This window comes from Sinocyclocheilus rhinocerous, unplaced genomic scaffold (assembly GCF_001515625.1).
Source record: "Sinocyclocheilus rhinocerous isolate Xijiao unplaced genomic scaffold, SAMN03320098_v1.1 scaffold468, whole genome shotgun sequence".
In the NCBI taxonomy this organism is placed as follows: Eukaryota; Metazoa; Chordata; class Actinopteri; order Cypriniformes; family Cyprinidae; genus Sinocyclocheilus; species Sinocyclocheilus rhinocerous.
This window is the reverse complement of record NW_015635305.1, coordinates 2,321,014-2,339,469: the sequence shown is the minus strand read 5'-3', so window position 1 is coordinate 2,339,469 and position 18,456 is coordinate 2,321,014. Positions and strand designations below refer to the sequence as shown.

At 36.8% G+C, this 18,456-nt stretch overlaps 3 protein-coding genes across 4 annotated transcripts; 2 read left to right on the top strand and 1 right to left on the bottom strand.

Moving 5' to 3' along the window:
- Window positions 1-1,228: 1,228 nt before the first annotated feature.
- Window positions 1,229-9,505, top strand: LOC107746845 (methylcrotonoyl-CoA carboxylase beta chain, mitochondrial-like). Of its 2 annotated transcripts, none has more exons than XM_016561176.1 (17): window positions 1,229-1,499; window positions 2,335-2,401; window positions 2,531-2,615; window positions 2,715-2,816; window positions 2,904-3,031; window positions 3,115-3,227; window positions 4,319-4,432; window positions 4,961-5,025; window positions 5,112-5,211; window positions 5,295-5,390; window positions 5,471-5,543; window positions 5,636-5,712; window positions 7,154-7,220; window positions 7,944-8,100; window positions 8,228-8,342; window positions 8,472-8,557; window positions 9,254-9,505. In XM_016561176.1, exons 1-17 carry the CDS (start codon window positions 1,362-1,364, stop codon window positions 9,369-9,371), a joined length of 1,701 nt encoding a protein of 566 aa, XP_016416662.1. In that variant the 5' UTR covers window positions 1,229-1,361; the 3' UTR covers window positions 9,372-9,505. The 2 variants fall into 2 exon arrangements, with proteins under 2 accessions (XP_016416662.1, XP_016416663.1); XM_016561177.1 differs by lacking the exons at window positions 7,944-8,100; window positions 8,228-8,342 and adding exons at window positions 7,368-7,524; window positions 7,653-7,767.
- A 1,404-nt stretch (window positions 9,506-10,909) lies between these two features.
- Window positions 10,910-11,917, bottom strand: LOC107746844 (intraflagellar transport protein 25 homolog). The gene is made up of 5 exons (XM_016561175.1): window positions 11,709-11,917; window positions 11,481-11,587; window positions 11,325-11,393; window positions 11,202-11,245; window positions 10,910-11,109 (listed from the first exon to the last, which is right to left on the bottom strand). Exons 1-5 carry the CDS (start codon window positions 11,915-11,917, stop codon window positions 11,017-11,019), a joined length of 522 nt encoding a protein of 173 aa, XP_016416661.1. The 3' UTR covers window positions 10,910-11,016.
- A 538-nt stretch (window positions 11,918-12,455) lies between these two features.
- LOC107746843 (survival motor neuron protein 1-like) lies at window positions 12,456-16,649 on the top strand. The gene is made up of 9 exons (XM_016561174.1): window positions 12,456-12,598; window positions 12,878-12,949; window positions 13,057-13,167; window positions 13,250-13,447; window positions 14,923-15,084; window positions 15,225-15,299; window positions 16,187-16,297; window positions 16,410-16,476; window positions 16,567-16,649. Exons 1-8 carry the CDS (start codon window positions 12,551-12,553, stop codon window positions 16,464-16,466), a joined length of 834 nt encoding a protein of 277 aa, XP_016416660.1. The 5' UTR covers window positions 12,456-12,550; the 3' UTR covers window positions 16,467-16,476; window positions 16,567-16,649.
- The last annotated feature ends 1,807 nt before the right edge of the window (window positions 16,650-18,456 follow it).

Genomic DNA, 18,456 nt, shown 5'->3' with positions numbered 1-18,456 from the left:
ATTTCATTACACCAAATACACAAAATAATGTTCTTTTTAGCAGCATCATATGACCCCTTTAAGGAGTGTTACCGTTTTTAGCATATGATGGACAGTTTTGTAAAATTAAATATTTAGTTAAACTGTAATGGTGGTTTTGACAAAATAACAGCATCAAGAGTCATAACTCAGGTTATTGAGATCAGTAATATTTAGTGTTACAAGCAAACTGCATAAGTTGAATCACAAAATATTCTAAATGCACACCTGCTACATCTGCAATTCGGTTAAATTCTTATTACAAAAAGTTGCAGATCGTAAAATTTAATAAGATCTCTCTAACAAGATTTTTACTAGCGAAAATCAATAATAAAGTGCTGTCCGTAGCAAACGGATTACTACTTCATGATACTCTTATGTCAAGAGAAAAGGGGCTTTTACAAATCCACCAGTTTTCATTGGCTAAGGAATAGTGATGGGAAGTTCGGATCATTTTACCAACTCGGACCTTTGAGTCTCGTTCAGCAAAATGAACGAATCTTTTTTCGAGTCATTTCGTTCATTTTAACAAAATATAATTAAAATGTTACGTGTTACTTCCCTAATATGTCTACAACTTACGCAAACGTTGATCACACTACAAACAATACAAAACTATAATGCTATAAGAAACAGAAAAGATTAATTAATTGTTTACCTGGGTCTTCAGTCTATGATTAGCTCACCACCTCTTATCTGACAAATCTTCGGGTTTGGGTTTATGGGTCTGTCACGTGATGAACGATCTACTCGAAAAACCCGAAGACTCAATGAATGAACTAATCAATTCTCTTTCCGGCTCAGACTGCATAGGCTAAACTTATGGGGCTGTCACGTGATGAACGATCGACTCGAAAAACCCGAAGACTCGAGATGAACTAATCAATTCTCTTTCCGGCTCAGACTGCATAGCGTAAACTTATGGGGCTGTCACGTGATGAACGAGTGACTCGAAAAACCCGGACTCGAGAGATGAACTAATCAATTCTCTTTCCGGCTCAGACTGCATAGCGTAAACTTATGGGGCTGTCACGTGATGAACGAACGACTCGGAAAAACCCGAAGACTCGAACCAGGTGAACTACTTGACTAATTCCAGTACAGAACCTATAGGATGTTGCGCATGCGCGACTGAACGAATCACTCCCCGAGACGACTCGTTCTTCCCGAGTCACATTAAAGATTCGTTCAAAACGAACGAATCGTTCAAGAACGACCCAACACTACAAAGGAAACGGGAGCTAAACTTCAACGTTAACCGTTTGCTGTCCGACCTAAGCGGTTAGGTCAGGGGACGTTGCATGTTGAGTTCGTCCTTAGACCTGTCAGTTAGAGGATGAACCATGTTTCTGCACTATGTTAGACCGGTGGTTTCCCTCATTCGGAGCAGGAGTGTAACTGCTGCAGTTTCCAGGTTATATCATGCGGACAAAGTGGCAACAGTGGGCTCGCAGCCCGATTCGCAGTCTCTGGTCTTTCAGGTAACTTAGGCCGCGAATGAAGCCTCGGACTCAAGCTCTTGCAGCCAGCCGGCAGTGGGGGTTCATCTGCTTCGGCAGCCGTACATGTCGTGTCCTTGTGCACTACATGCACAACACAACTGCTACAACAACCGTGAAAAAATGTACCTTCTCTTAAATATTCATGCCTGCGTCAGTATTTAAAGAGACATGTGAAATAGCTCAAATATAATACACATACATTAGACGAGGAAACTTGTTTGCACCCTGCACTAACCTGTCACTGATAATTGAGACGTCGAGGCAAAATATGCCAAATTAGACCGTTTTTAAAACTGTCACAGTTTTAAAACTTTCAATCAAACATGACCACTACAAGGGTTTAACCCAAATTACTTTTTGATCTACGTTTATATTTTCTCTATCAAATATGTTGATTATTAGATTATTAGCATCACTGATCTATATAATGTTCTCTATTATAGATCAGTGATTAGCATTCAAAACAGAAATATGTATTTTAAGAGCACATCTTAATATTTCATATACATGTGTGAGAGAGAAAATAAGAATCTTTGAAATAAACATGACTACTTTTTACTATAAGAAGCAAAAGTTTTCTTCATATTTCACCTGCTGTAAGTTTGCCAAGGTCACACAGGCTTAGAGAAGGAAATTGTTACTGCTCTTGGTACATGTGTAATATACAATATAAAACATTTTTTTTATTTTTTTGTCAACTCCATAAAGTCGGGTGAAGCTTGATTGAACCATATTTAGGACTTTAGTCAGGGGCTAGTTGTTCATATAATAAACTTTGAATATGGTTGTTGACCATCCAGTTTTCATATTGTAGGAAAATTATGAGCGAATGCAAGCGCTGGTGAAGGAGTTGAAGGACAGAGCAGAGAAGATCAAACTCGGTGAGCGAGTACAAAGTATTTAATTTGATACTCCTAAACGCAGTGAATGAATTTTACATTTTACACTCTTGTGGCAGCATTAGCACATTTCCTGACACTCATGTTTACACAATATTGCCACTTTCAAAGGAGGTGGAGAAAAAGCAAGAAACCTACACACATCCAGAGGAAAGCTCCTGCCTCGGGAACGCATCGACAGACTGTTGGACCCTGGGTAAGAACAAAGTCATTTTTATAAACAAACAATTAAAATGTCGTGATTGAAATGTTGCTATCCATTCACACTGAACTTTTTTTCTTTGTGTGAATGCAGGTCTCCATTTCTTGAGTTCTCCCAGTTTGCTGGCTATCAGTTATATGGTAGTGAGGAGGTTCCTGCGGGAGGCATAATCACTGGTATTGGTCGGGTGTCAGGGTGAGCAGCATACAATATGCATTGTTACATCTGTTAATAACCTACAGAAGTTTATAGTTCATAACACCATGTCTGTGCACCTCACAGGGTGGAATGTATTATAGTTGCAAATGATGCTACTGTCAAAGGTGGAACCTATTATCCGGTCACTGTGAAGAAGCACTTGCGCGCCCAAGAGATTGCACAGCAAAACCATCTACCGTGCATATATCTGGGTGGGTTCTCTCAGAGGGTTCATATTCTGTGTAAAATAACATTTTCCTACTAATACTTTTATCTCTGATCTGTTTTTCTCTAGTGGATTCTGGAGGAGCCAATTTACCCAGACAGGCAGATGTGTTCCCAGACAGAGATCACTTTGGACGCATCTTCTTCAACCAGGCTCGCCTTTCCTCGGAGGGCATTGCACAGGTCTTTTTGTTTTCATATACGCCAGTGGTTCCTAACCAGGGGGGCCCAGCAAAATTTTAAGGTGACATCGGATATCTTAATATTACTTAAAAAAAAAATTGTACTAAAAACACAAAAAGTCAAGATGTAATGATGTTTAAGTGAAATTTTTCTTTTTTTCCCCTTAATAACTATTGTTTTTTTTTATTGAAGAACATACAGAATCAATATTTTGATTTATGTGAAATATGTAAAGTTCGCGGCATAAACGGCATATTTTTTAAAAATACGTCCAAGAGGTTTACACACCGGTCTGTTATTGTGGGGAAATTTCCACGCCCCTAAACATGACGCGGCACAAAACGAAACGTGATTGGTTGCTTTATAAAAAAGTTAAGATGTAATGATGAAATAATGTTTAAGTGAAATGTTTCTTTTTTCCTTTAATAACTACTTTTATCGAAGAACATACAGAATCAGTAGTTTGAATCGTCCAGAATTTTAGCTAGTTTAATTTATCAACACTCCCAGTTTCTGTTAATAAAAAAAAATTCAGAAAAGCAGTGTTCTCATCATTTCAGCTTAATTGTGTCGGACATTGGGACGCCTTTGAGTCCAAAAGTTTGAGAACCATTAATATAAGCAATGTATGACTATATAGATGCAAATAATAATAATTAATAATAATAATTTATGCATTTAGCAGACGCTTTTATCCAAAGCGACTTACAGTGCATTCAGGCTATACATTTTTTACCAGTTATGTGTGTTCCCTGGGGATTGAACCCATGACTTTTCTTCTAACGCAATGTATGACTATATAGATGCAAATAATAATAATTAATAATAATAATTTATGCATTTAGCAGACGCTTTTATCCAAAGCGACTTACAGTGCATTCAGGCTATACATTTTTTACCAGTATGTGTGTTCCCTGGGGATTGAACCCATGACCTTTTGCGCTGCTAACGCAATGCTGTACCACTGAGCCACAGGAACATAATGAATATAAATATTGTTTGGTAATTGACATGACATATGGCTTTGCTTGTAATCATCTCAAAGGGAGCTGATTCATCATGGTGGATCAACTGTACCTGATATGTTTCAGATTGCTGTTGTGATGGGCTCCTGTACAGCAGGGGGCGCCTATGTGCCTGCGATGGCTGATGAGAGCGTCATAGTACGCAAACAAGGGACCATTTTTCTGGGTGGACCACCGCTGGTATGTGTTAAAGGGTTAGTTCACCCAAAAATAAAAATTCTGTCATTAATTACTCACCCTCGTGTTGTTCCAAACCCGTAAGACCTTCGTTCATCTTCGGAACACAATTTAAGATATTTTTGATGAAATATGAGGGCTCTCTGACCCGACGAAGGTTAAGGGGAGTTACGAAGCTACGAGAATATGATGACGTAATTTCACCGGATCTGGGTCAGCGCCGGCGCCGCCATACGCTTTGTCACACGGACTACTTTGTCGATCATCTTGGTACTTTTCTGGACCTTGAACATGGTAGTTACTTTGCTGTCTATGGGAAGGTCAGAGAGCCCTCATATTTCATCAAAAATATCTTAAATTGTGTCCTGAAGATGAACGAAGGTCTTACGAGTTTCGAACAACACGAGGGTGAATAATTAATGACAGAATTTTAATTTTTGGGTGAACTAACCCTTTAATGTCCTAAAAGGGCATGCTTTGACACTCTGCTTATGTTCATCAATGGTAAATGTCTCACTCTGTATTCAACAGGTAAAAGCTGCTACAGGGGAAGAGGTGTCTGCTGAAGACCTGGGAGGTGCAGACCTTCACTGCAGGTTAGAGAAACACCTGTATGTTCACAGAAACACTTGTTTTGAGCTTGATGGGACTAATATATTTTTCAACATTTGTCTCCTCTCAGAAAGTCGGGTGTAACTGATCATTATGCCCTGGATGATAATCACGCTCTTCATCTTGCACGCAAAGCCGTACGAAGCCTGAACTACAAGAAGAATCTTGATGTGAGGACACAACTGCTCTTGTCTTCTCAGAGATGCTTCATGACTTGATGCTGATCTTCTTTATCTCGTCCACTGCTCATTAGGTCACTGTTGAAACTCCAGAGGCTCCTCTGTTTCCTGCCGATGAGCTTTATGGTATTGTGGGGGACAACCTCAAACGCAACTTTGACATTCGAGAGGTAATGGCCACAGTTTGATTACTGGAATACAAGCCTATTGAAATGTTGCCTCAACAGACAGAAGTAATTATCAATTTCAGGTTATCGCTCGTATTGTTGATGGCAGTAAATTCGATGAATTCAAGACCTTCTATGGAGACACACTCGTCACAGGTGGCTGTTTTTCAATAAACATCTTTTTGTATTTGAATTTCAAAAATTATTTCTTACTTTCTTTGTTCTGGCTTTCTTCATTTGCTTTCAAGGTTTCGCACGGATATTTGGTTATCCTGTGGGAATTATTGGCAACAATGGTGTGCTGTTTTCAGAATCTGCAAAGAAGGCGAGCATCTCCTGATCATTGTTCTGACCTTTAATGCTTCAAGTTCATCAGTCTAATCAGTCAACTTCCAGTGCAGCGCATTGTAAAGAAATATTGAGAATTTAAATTACGAACAAAATTTCATATTAAGGAAGTGTCACACAATGGAACATAGCAATATTGATCCGTCTTTATGCTAAAGGTATTTAAAACTTCTGGAATTACTAACACATTATATTTTACTACAATAAAAAACTAAACCTAAAGTTACAATCTACTTTCTACGAAAGTGTTTTAGTGGCACATTAAAAAATAAGAAAAATCTAAAATTACAAGATTAAAGTTGTAATATTTTGAGAAAAAAGACAAAATTACGAGAATAAATTCAACTTTATTCTCAAAATATTTTGACTTTATTCTCGTAATTTTGACTGTATTCTCAAAATATTTAGATTTTATTCTCATAATTTTGACTGTATTCTCAAAATATTTCGATTTTATTCTCATAATTTTGACTGTATTCTCAAAATATTTCTACTTTATTCTCATAATTTTGACTGTATTCTCAAAATATTTCTACTTTATTCTCATAATTTTTACTATTCTCAAACTATTTCTACTTCTCATAATTTTTTACTATTCTCAAAATATTTCGACTTTATTCTCGTAATTTTGACTGTATTCTCAAAATATTTCGACTATTCTCGTATTGCTATGAATATATTCTCCTAATTTTTACTGTTTTCTCAAAATATTCATCATATTGCTACAACTCTATTCTCGTAATTTTGACTGTATTCTCAAAATATTTCGACTTTATTCTCGTAATTTTGGCTCTTCTCTAATTTTTACTGTTTTCTCAAAATATTCATCATATTGCTACAACTCTATTCTCGTAGTTTTGACTTTATTCTCGTAATTTTGACTCTTCTCAAAATATTTCGACTTTATTCTCGTAATTTTGACTCTTCTCAAAATATTTCGACTTTATTCTCGTAATTTTTATTGTATTCTCAAAATATTTCGACTATTTTCGTAATTTCAACTATTCTCAAAATATTTCGACTATTTTCGTAATTTCAACTGTATTCTCAAAATATTTCAACTATTCTCATATTGCTATGAATATATTCTCATAATTTTGACTGTTTTCTCAAAATGTTCATTATCATATTGCTACAACTTTATTCTCGTAATTTTGGCTTTATTCTCAAAATATTACAACTTTAATCTTGTAATCCTTGATTTTTTATTTTTTAATGTGGCACTAATAACGCATTGTGCTTCAGTTAGATAATACACATAAAAATGAAAATTCATAATCTACTCTTAAACCGAAATTATTGGTTGGTAGCATCTTCCATGAAGCTTTTTTCCATACAGTGAAAGTGTATACTTTTAAATGATTGCTAAAAAAATCTCTGGAAACATTTTTAGAATTTTTTAAAAATGTATTTTATAGGGAACTCATTTCATTGAGCTTTGCTGTCAGAGAAACATTCCGCTGCTCTTTCTTCAAAATATTACAGGTCAGTATGCATGCTTCATCGGAATGTATACATTTAGTGTTACAATACAGTGCTGATACTGATTAAGTCAGCATAGAATCATACATGTGTGACTAGTGAAATTGCTGCTGCCATTAACGTCATGATGTGGCTGTCTCTTTTTATCAGGCTTCATGGTTGGCAGGGAGTATGAGGCTGGAGGTATTGCTAAAGATGGAGCTAAAATGGTGACCGCTGTGGCCTGTGCCAATGTGCCTAAGATTACTGTCATCATTGGAGGATCGTATGGTGCGGGCAACTATGGAATGTGCGGCAGAGCATATGGGTAAGCTTTATTATAAATGAACTTGGCTGCTCAAAGGTACAACACTAAAAACATGCTCAAGGTGTCCAGTTGACTAAGCAACACATAATAAACTACCTCATTCAAAAATCTGTGTGTGCACCTCACAGCCCCAGGTTCCTGTACATGTGGCCTAATTCCCGGATCTCTGTGATGGGAGGGGAGCAGGCAGCCACAGTGCTGGCCACCATAACTAAGGATCAAAAAGCCAGGGAAGGAAAAGAGGTACGAATTGAAAAACAAAGCAAATTTACTGAATTTATGAATCTTTTCTAGGGCTTGGGAAATTAAGTTTGATTTTTTTTTACAGTTTATTTTTCAGCTAACTTGTAACATTTTTGGTTAATTTTCCAGTTTACTGCAGAGCAGGAAGCTGCAATGAAAGAGCCAATTATCATCAGGCTTCATGGTTGGCAGGGAGTATGAGGCTGGAGGTATTGCTAAAGATGGAGCTAAAATGGTGACAGCTGTGGCCTGTGCCAATGTGCCTAAGATTACTGTCATCATTGGAGGATCGTATGGAGCAGGGAACTATGGCATGTGTGGCAGAGCTTATGGGTAAGCTTTATTATTAGTGAACTTACTGCTCAAAGGCACAACTCTAAAAACATGCTGAAGGTGTCCAGTTGACTGAACAGCTCAAGATAAAGTACCTCATTAAAGTGACTGCGTGTCCACCTCACAGCCCCAGGTTCCTGTACATGTGGCCTAATTCCCGGATCTCTGTGATGGGAGGGGAGCAGGCAGCCACAGTGCTGGCCACCATAACTAAGGATCAAAAAGCCAGGGAAGGAAAAGAGGTACGAATTGAAAAACAAAGCAAATTTACTGAATTTATGAATCTTTTCTAGGGCTTGGGAAATTAAGTTTGATTTTTTTTTACAGTTTATTTTTCAGCTAACTTGTAACATTTTTGGTTAATTTTCCAGTTTACTGCAGAGCAGGAAGCTGCAATGAAAGAGCCAATTATCAAACGCTTTGAGGAGGAGGGAAACCCATATTATTCCAGTGCCAGGTAACTAGTTAGATATTTATATGTACTGTATGTTTAAATTGTGTATTACATAAAATGCCCGTGATATGTGGATTTGGTTTTTTTTGGCTTTAATGTGTAATACACTACTGTTTTAAAATTTTGGGCTCAGTAAGATTTTTTAAATGTTTTTGAAAGAAGTCTCTAATCCTCGCCAATATTTATATTTTATACATAAGGTTTTTTTTCCATATTATATTCATTTATATTTTAAACTTATTTATTCCTGTGATGGCAAAGATGAATTTTCTTAAGTGTCACATAATCCTTTAGAAATCATTCTAATATGCTGATTTACTGCTAAAAGAAATATTTCCTACAATATATTATTAATATTGAAAACAGTTGTGCTGCTTAATATTTTTAAACCGTGATTTTTTTCCCCCAGGAATCTTTGATGAATGGAAGGTTTAAAAGAATAGCATTGATTCCACATTGAAAACTTTTATAACTTTTTAAAAATCTTTTACTGTCACCTTTGATCAATTTAATGCATCCTTGCTGAGTTATTTATTAAGTATTAAGTATTATACTAAGCATTTATTTCTTTTAAAAAAAAGTCTTAACTGGCCCCAAACTTTTGAACGGTAGAGTGTGTCATATGAACGAGTTTTTCCTACTACTTCCCTCCCAGTGTAATGTCTGATTTTCACTTTTTTTGCACTTCTACTACTCAAGATTGTGGGACGATGGGATCATTGACCCTGCCGACACTCGACTGGTCCTAGGCTTGAGTCTGAGTGCTGCTCTCAATGCTCCCACACAGAAAACACGCTTCGGTGTCTTCAGAATGTAAATCTGGTTTTGTAAAGATTAGAAATTTTAAATTAAATCAATTTACTATGTCTTTTGGGCAGTACACACTAACTTTATAGACTTGTTTTGTCTTTGTATGTTTGAAAACAACAGTAAAATCTGTAAAACCAGTCACTGAGTGTTGTGTCTCATAAGTTGTGTACATTTCTAGTTGTTTTGTACCCTTCATACATAAGACAGTAACAGAGGTGTAAAGAGTACCTAAAAACCATACTTGAGTAAAAGTACAGATACCTTACAGTGAAAATTACTCCACTACAGGTTACAAGTCAGCAATTCCAAAACAACTTGAGTAAAAGTCTCAAGAGTATCCGATTTTAACAGTACTTAAGTATTTTACTTATACTAAATATAGACTAAAAAATGCACTAGTCAAAGAGACGTGCCAGTGAAAAACTGTAATGTTGTGGAGAAGTTGGGTGGGAAAATGACAAAGGCAAGGATTTATGTGCAGGTATTTAATGTAAAAACTAGAACAAACAAAAGGTCTCTTCAGTATAATGGATAAATAAAATAATGTTGCAGTCATGTCCTCATCTCATATATAAAACACCTGTGATTCACAAATACTTAAGGAACTCGCATTCACATAAAGTAGCCTTGTTGACAAGTTTGGGTGAGTAAGGGCAAAACGCAGTACTTTCAGTCACCTGTAATAGGCAGTATCACGTCTTTTGTAGCAGAAATAAACTGCTGCAGAAAAAGCTAGGTCCATGCAAAATGTAATGTGTAACTGCAACACTCATTTCAAATGTAGTGGAGTAAAGAGTACAGATACTCTTTCAAAAATGTAGTGAAGTAAAGAGTAAAAGTTGCTAATATCTTTGATTCTCAGTACAACTACAAAGTATCTAAAAAGATACTCAAGTACAGTAACTAATTACATTTACTCCAATACTTTTCACCTCTGGACAGTAAATCATCACAAAATATTGTTTGGCGTAAGAACATAAAAGTAAACATCTGAAGTTTTCTACACTTTTAAAAGGAAGAATCATTGTAAGCATACCTGTAGTGTTTTTTTTTTTAAACAAACCATGGTTCTTTAACAAATGAATATGTGCTTCTATGAATGCATTACTCAAATACCAAGAACACTTTAATTTCCAAACTTCCATTTGCCACTGTTACACTTTAGAGCTTCATCAAATTCCTCATTTGGGACAAACTGGCTAGCAATTTGTTTCCATGATTCAATCCACACTGTCAATAATTCAAAGTCAAAGGTATTGTTCATTTATATGCATCACTACTATTTAACAAAATTTGAACAAAACCATATCATTCGTTAAGACCATTGTCATTTTAGTTTAGGTTTTAGTATTTTATATGGATTTTTGTCATTTTTGTTCTTAAATGTTTCTGTTTTGCTTTTTCATTTGTTATGGTTTTAGTAAATGTGTACTTGTTTTATTTCAATTAGCTGCCAGGGTAACATTTCTAATTTGAGTAATATTTCTGTTTTATTTAATTAACTTTTAATATATTTGGTTTTAATTTTAGTTAACAACACTGGAGGAGACTTAGAAATTAGGAGAATGTTTATTTGTTAAGAAAACTATACAGTGATCCACTTTGGTTACTCCATGTGAGTTTACAAAAAGACATGGCAGATGGAGATCATCTCATGATTGTACACTAACTTTGTGAACAGAGACAAAATGATCATATCCAGACAGTATGAGAAACCGTAAGTGTGTTGTATTTAATACATTTACCTGAAGAGAAAAGAAAGGAAAACAGTGAGATCTTGGTTTTAAGTGTCTTATCTTTGAAATGTTAAGAGTCCTATCTTTGAAATGTAACTCACAGAAATATCATTAGCCTGTAGGCTGCTCTCTGTGTGCTCAAACTCTGAAACAAACAATATTCACGTGAAAGACACTCAAATGATCAGTGAATGGACAATAATTAATATAGTAGTTTTATTTACCGGTGTCTGCAACCGCTTCAAATTTTTCAGCATCGTCTGATGTGCCTTTTTCTATTCTCAGCCTTTTAACTGAAATGAAATGTGAATGTAAAGACATTAAGTTACCATATTAAAGACTGACAGCGTTGCATAAAGATGCTTGTGTTTTTTACTTACTGTTGTAACTGTGAATGGAGACAGTGAAAATCTTCATGTTGTCCGGGAAGCGGATAATAAACTCTTGTGGAAACATGCCAGTTGAAATCCAGAAAGTCTCTGTTTTTCTATAGAAATTAATAAATAACTACATCAGTTAAGTTACCGCAAAACACATTTGTTTATAGTGTTTTGACAACATTAGCTAAGTTAGCTGGCTCTTCTTCCAGCTTTTAGCAATCTACAGACCCGTCGATAATGTTCTCCGGTGGGTGATTCTCATCGCTCGATGTAGCCAGCACGACCTGTGCTCCGTATGAACTTAAAGCAGCGTCCAGCATTGTGGATGTTAGATATTTACATGCAGAAATATGCCAGAGGCAGGAATTTTCACGAGTTGCTAAGCAACAGGTAAGCCCGATGTGTCGCAGCCGACTCATTTCCGCGAATCGGTTCATTTGAACAGTCGGTTCGGTTCATTTGAACAGTCAAATAACCGGTTCTTAATACTCAAATATTCTATTTTTTTATGACGTAACGTTGTTTGCTTCGTGTTCATCGCATTATCCCCTGTTATCCCTGACATCTGCGATATGCATGTCTGTTTATTAATTTCATGTATCCTAGTTTGTTGCAGCCGTGATTAGTTCAGAAACATTAAGTAATTTAGAAATGTACTATCGCATTAATTTACATGAACAACTGAACAAGTTTTTGCACATTGTATATGCTATTAATGAAAATCAACTTTTTCGTGTTTATATATTACTATGAAGTAATAAAACACTTATACAGTATATTTTATTTACAGAATATTTTATTTGTTAACGGTTCTCGGTAGTAATCGAACTTCTGAAACCATAGATATGTATATATATCTATGTCTGAAACGGTTGTCGGACTATACAGTCCGAATCCCGAACAAATCGTTCACACCGTTTTTAGGTCCATTTGTTGAAAAGATTCGAATCATTCAGGAATCGGGCATCGCATTCGCTAGTGTCGCATGATTTGAGCGTCATCAGCAGCTTGCGTACATCAGTGCGCACGTTGCACTTGGGAAATAATACGGGTTTAAATATAAAATCCCTATGGCAAATGGTGCCGAAGAAATCGTATTTTGTCATGGGACGGGTCAAGTGAGTATTGAACCATTTAAAAGAGAGCCAAAGATGTTAGATTTAGCTACGCTAGCTAGTATTTTAGATTTGAGTAACGTTAAATATAGCAGGTTGTTGTTGCTCGTTAGCTAGCTAGCATATGTTGGCCGCACATTAAAAGTCCAACACTTCTAGTTTGTGATTATTTTGCTTTGTGGTTTTGGTTTTAAAGTCAGTTGGAGTAACAACGTCTGAGAAATATGTAGCATAAATCATTCAGCAGAGTTCAGTGATCAGTGATCTCTTCCCTCTCTTCAGAGTGATGATTCTGACATTTGGGACGATACAGCTTTAATTAAAGCATATGATAAAGCGGTTGCGTCGTTCAAGGTAATATGCTTTAAAAAGATGCGACCATACAGTTGATACATTGCAGTTTACTTTGCTTCTACAGTAACCCTGATGTTGTTTTTCTCTCCTCCTGCTTTACCCACCAGAATGCTTTGAAAGGAGAGGACAATGTGACGCCACACAAAAAAGACAACCCCGTGAAGAAGCGGAAAAAGAGTAAAAGCAGAAAAAGATGTAACGCAGCACCTGATAAAGTGGTAAACATGAATGGTGTCAGTACTTGAGTTGATTTGGACTATCCAAATAATGCTGGCAGATGAACTGAAATGTGTTTTATAGTGGCAAGTTGGGGACTCCTGTTACACATTCTGGTCTGAAGATGGCAACTTGTATGCTGCTACGATTTCCTCAATCGATCAGGAGAAAGGCACCTGTGTGGTCGTTTATACTGATTATGGTAATGAGGAAGAGCAGAACCTCAGTGACCTTCTGACAGAGGCTTCAGATTTGGATGAAGACACTCAGAAATCGGCGGATGTATGTAGAATGTGGCACTGCTTTTAATTGGTCATTTGAGGGGTTTAAGGAATAGTAAACACACAAATGAAAATTTGCTGAAATTACCTACCCGCAGGCCATCCAACATGTAGATGATTTTGTTTCTTCATTGGAAGAGATTTGGAGAAATTTACTATTACATCACTTGCTCACCAGTGGATCCTCTGCAGTGAATTAACCCTGATGTTGTTTTTCTCTCCTCCTGCTTTACCCACCAGAATGCTTTGAAAGGAGAGGACAATGTGACGCCACACAAAAAAGACAACCCCGTGAAGAAGCGGAAAAAGAGTAAAAGCAGAAAAAGATGTAACGCAGCACCTGATAAAGTGGTAAACATGAATGGTGTCAGTACTTGAGTTGATTTGGACTATCCAAATAATGCTGGCAGATGAACTGAAATGTGTTTTATAGTGGCAAGTTGGGGACTCCTGTTACACATTCTGGTCTGAAGATGGCAACTTGTATGCTGCTACGATTTCCTCAATCGATCAGGAGAAAGGCACCTGTGTGGTCGTTTATACTGATTATGGTAATGAGGAAGAGCAGAACCTCAGTGACCTTCTGACAGAGGCTTCAGATTTGGATGAAGACACTCAGAAATCGGCGGATGTATGTAGAATGTGGCACTGCTTTTAATTGGTCATTTGAGGGGTTTAAGGAATAGTAAACACACAAATGAAAATTTGCTGAAATTACCTACCCGCAGGCCATCCAACATGTAGATGATTTTGTTTCTTCATTGGAAGAGATTTGGAGAAATTTACTATTACATCACTTGCTCACCAGTGGATCCTCTGCAGTGAATGGGTGCCGTCAGAATGAGAGTCCAAACAACTGATAAAAACATCAGTAATGTTCATCAATTTTCATCAATTGTTCATCAAGTCCATCAATTAACATCTTAAGTGAAAAGCTGCATGTTTGTAAGAAACAAATTCATCAGTTAGGTGTTTTAACTTCAAACCGTCATCTCTGGCCAAATACATAATCCATAGTACTGCTTCTTCCAGTGAAAAAGAGGAAAATCTGTGATAAGAGAAAACAGAAATCTCCTGTTCCTCTTTTACAACAAAATCTACCAACATAATTGTTTAGAATTGTTTTTGCTTGTTCTGTGCATATTTCTCTCCTGATTCAGGTGGCACACTTTTTTCACTGTAGTTATTACAAGCGTACAACTTTTCACTTACAATGTTAATTGATGGACTGAAGTCATGTTGTGGATTATTGTGGTGTTTTAATCACCCATTTAGACTCTCATTTTGACGGCACCCAGAGGATCCATTAATGAGCAAGTAATGTTTATTTCTCCAAATCTGTTTTGATAAAGAAACCCATTGCTCTACATCTTGGATGGCCTGAAGGGGAGTAAATCAGCAAATTTTCATTTTTGGGTGAACTATTTCTTTAATAATGCAGTTGTATACTATTGCTGTTCATTTGTCTAATTGCAGGTCAAAGAGGTTGGGTCTTCAACAGAGGAGAGCGAACGATCTTTCACTCCGCAGCAGTCCGGCCGTCAGAAGCACAAATCTAAAGGCAGATCTCCCATGGGGCCTCCATCATGGGTTCCTGGCTTCCCACCTGGACCCCCACCAGGACCCCACTTCCAAAAGGTGAATATTTAACATCTCTGTGGCACTGTCTTTTCTTGTTTTGAAAGGCAGTATTCACATTGCAAAGCAATTCGCTAGCTTGTCAGATAAGTCGTTTTTATATTGCACCACACAAAATACTAAGACGATGTTGTCTCCAGATGGATGGCAGACGATCAGAAGGTCCTGGACCTTTCTTCCCTGGATGGCCTCCAATGATTCCACCCGGTCCTCCAGTAAGAAGCAGCTGGAAATTTAAACCTCTTTAAATCTAAACCTGTTCTTACATGAAAAGTGATCTAGTAAAGGCATTTACAAACATACAGCTTTTATGGGGCCACTTACAATGTTAATTGATGGACTGAAGTCATGTTGTGGATTATTGTGGTGTTTTAATCACCCATTTAGACTCTCATTTTGACGGCACCCAGAGGATCCATTAATGAGCAAGTAATGTTTATTTCTCCAAATCTGTTTTGATAAAGAAACCCATTGCTCTACATCTTGGATGGCCTGAAGGGGAGTAAATCAGCAAATTTTCATTTTTGGGTGAACTATTTCTTTAATAATGCAGTTGTATACTATTGCTGTTCATTTGTCTAATTGCAGGTCAAAGAGGTTCGGTCTTCAACAGAGGAGAGCGAACGATCTTTCACTCCGCAGCAGTCCGGCCATCAGAAGCACAAATCTAAAGGCAGATCTCCCATGGGGCCTCCATCATGGGTTCCTGGCTTCCCACCTGGACCCCCACCAGGACCCCACTTCCAAAAGGTGAATATTTAACATCTCTGTGGCACTGTCTTTTCTTGTTTTGAAAGGCAGTATTCACATTGCAAAGCAATTCGCTAGCTTGTCAGATAAGTCGTTTTTATATTGCACCACACAAAATACTAAGACGATGTTGTCTCCAGATGGATGGTAGACGATCAGAAGGTCCTGGACCTTTCTTCCCTGGATGGCCTCCAATGATTCCACCCGGTCCTCCAGTGAGAAGCAGCTGGAAATTTAAACCTCTTTAAATCTAAACCTGTTCTTACATGAAAAGTGATCTAGTAAAGGCATTTACAAACATACAGCTTTTATGGGGCAAATTAACTAAAATATGAATTTATTGTTGGCTCAGATGATCCCACCACCTCCACCAATGAGTCCAGACTCTTTAGAGGATGATGAGGCTTTGGGCAGTATGCTTATTTCCTGGTACATGAGTGGCTATCACACGGGATACTATTTGGTACAGTTTTACTGTTTGTTACTTCTTGCCATTCACAAGTGTTGTCTTGGGCACCTGGTTTTGTTTTTTTTCTTCAACCTAAACTCAACTTAAACTCTTGTCTCGTTTACAGGGTTTAAAACAAGGACGTAGAGAGGCTGCGGCATCTAAGAAATCACATCGGAAATAAAGACCCAGCGGTTGGTTTTTATTAACCTTAGAATTTTTACAAATTTCTTTGACTTGTTCAAATTTCTGATTTTGGTTCACTATTACTTTTTTCCATTTAGAGTGGAATATGAACGTGACTCTGCAGCAGGCTTGATTCAGATTTATATTTTGTATTGTTTGTAAATAAATGAATCAAAAGTAATTGTGCTTTTTTTCCTAAGTGTGTTTGTGTGTGCATATTTTTATTAATATTTAATTTTAATAGAGACTACCTACAAATCATTTTGGGATCATGATCAAGCATTACAAATTTACATTTCATTCAGATTTCATTAGCATTAATTTGCTGAATGTCACTGATGTGGTTGAAGTCAAAAATATTAAATTCAAGGTCACAGTATTAGGACTTTATTATTTCAACCAGCCCATTTAAGTTGTAATTGGGTGAAATGTTGTATTGTAAATGTGCTAACTTGTACTTAAAACTCCATGGGCATTTTTATAATGAATATACAACACTGGGGGGACCTTGGAGTTTAGAACCACCTGTCTCAAGTAAGTTTGCATCTTGTTTAACAAACTCTTCCTCCATGCCAACTCTTCCTCCTTCCGCCATGCCATTGTTTTGCTTATCTGTGGCCTTTGGTCTCTCAAGCAGTCACAGTATTTGGTGAAGCTTCTCACTGAACTGACCTGTGGGTTAACACATGACAACATTGTCATGTGACACCTCAAACCTCTATATGTTTTAATTATTCAATAAATTGTTTGGTATGAGTCTTTGAAATCTTGAGGCAATACAGTGGAGAACACCCTTCACTCTAATCTGTTGTAAGAAAAAGTGATGAGGATGATGAAGATCTCGATGAAGATGTTTATTGCAGCATAGCAGTGACAAAGTACATGTAGTACCTTGGGTTCAACAGAGTCGTAATGAACCCAGAATATCCTAAACTCAAACCTTTTATACAGTTACAGTTTACTACCCTTAATGTAAAAGAAGTTGATCCTGTTGTAACAGCTGTAGTCTGTATGTTAATTAAGTTCTGACACCCCTTTGTCTGAGGTGGTTCTCGGTGTCCCACACCCGCTCCCATTCTACAATTGGTCACCATTTGCTAAGGATGTGATCATCAACATAACTGTTGACTTTCTTCTTCTCTATAATAATTAAGCCATTTTGGGAAATGAGCATGAGCAAACATATATTGTGGAGTGGAATCTGGGTCGGGGCAGACTATAGATTCTTACACTGTGAAACACTACCTTGCAAGAAACTAATTAGCCACATATCATATTGTAGATTGATCTCCTTTAGCCCATAAACTCAAACAATCTGCTGTGTTGCCATAACGTGGAGAACCTCGGTTTTCTCATTTTGTTCCTGTTTCTGCAACCACTTCAACGATCTCCAACAAGGTCTTTATTCCCATTCCTGCCATGGTCTTGGTCTTTTTTTTCTGTTTGTTTAGCTTTAGACTTTGATTAGATTTAATTGCACCCCCCACCATCACACACATTTTATACAAATCTGACCATTTATTCATTCCGTCATTTATTTATACAATTACACATACATTTCATTTATTTTATGTGTTGACCTAAATCAAATCCATTTCACTACAAATTATCTAAGAAAGATCATTAATAAAATATAATTATAAAATGCTGGTTACTTATTGCTTAGAACAATTAAGTTGCCATGTCTCCAAAGTCATACATGTCATAGAAGACATTAGAAATTGTCAGAAGCATCTTTCAGAAATGAAATATAAACAAAAAATAAATGCGCTCAAACTAAAGCCATACATTTTCCTCTTAAAATTGAGCATTTTAAATCCCAGAGCTTTGCCCTCCATACAATAGGGTACATGTGCAATCAATAATCTTGTTTGTCCATACTGATACAGAGAAACTATATATACACATCAGTTTAAAACTGTTCAAGAATATAGTGAAAACACATTTGAATCACACTAATTAAAATGTGTGTGGTGAAACTGTGATTT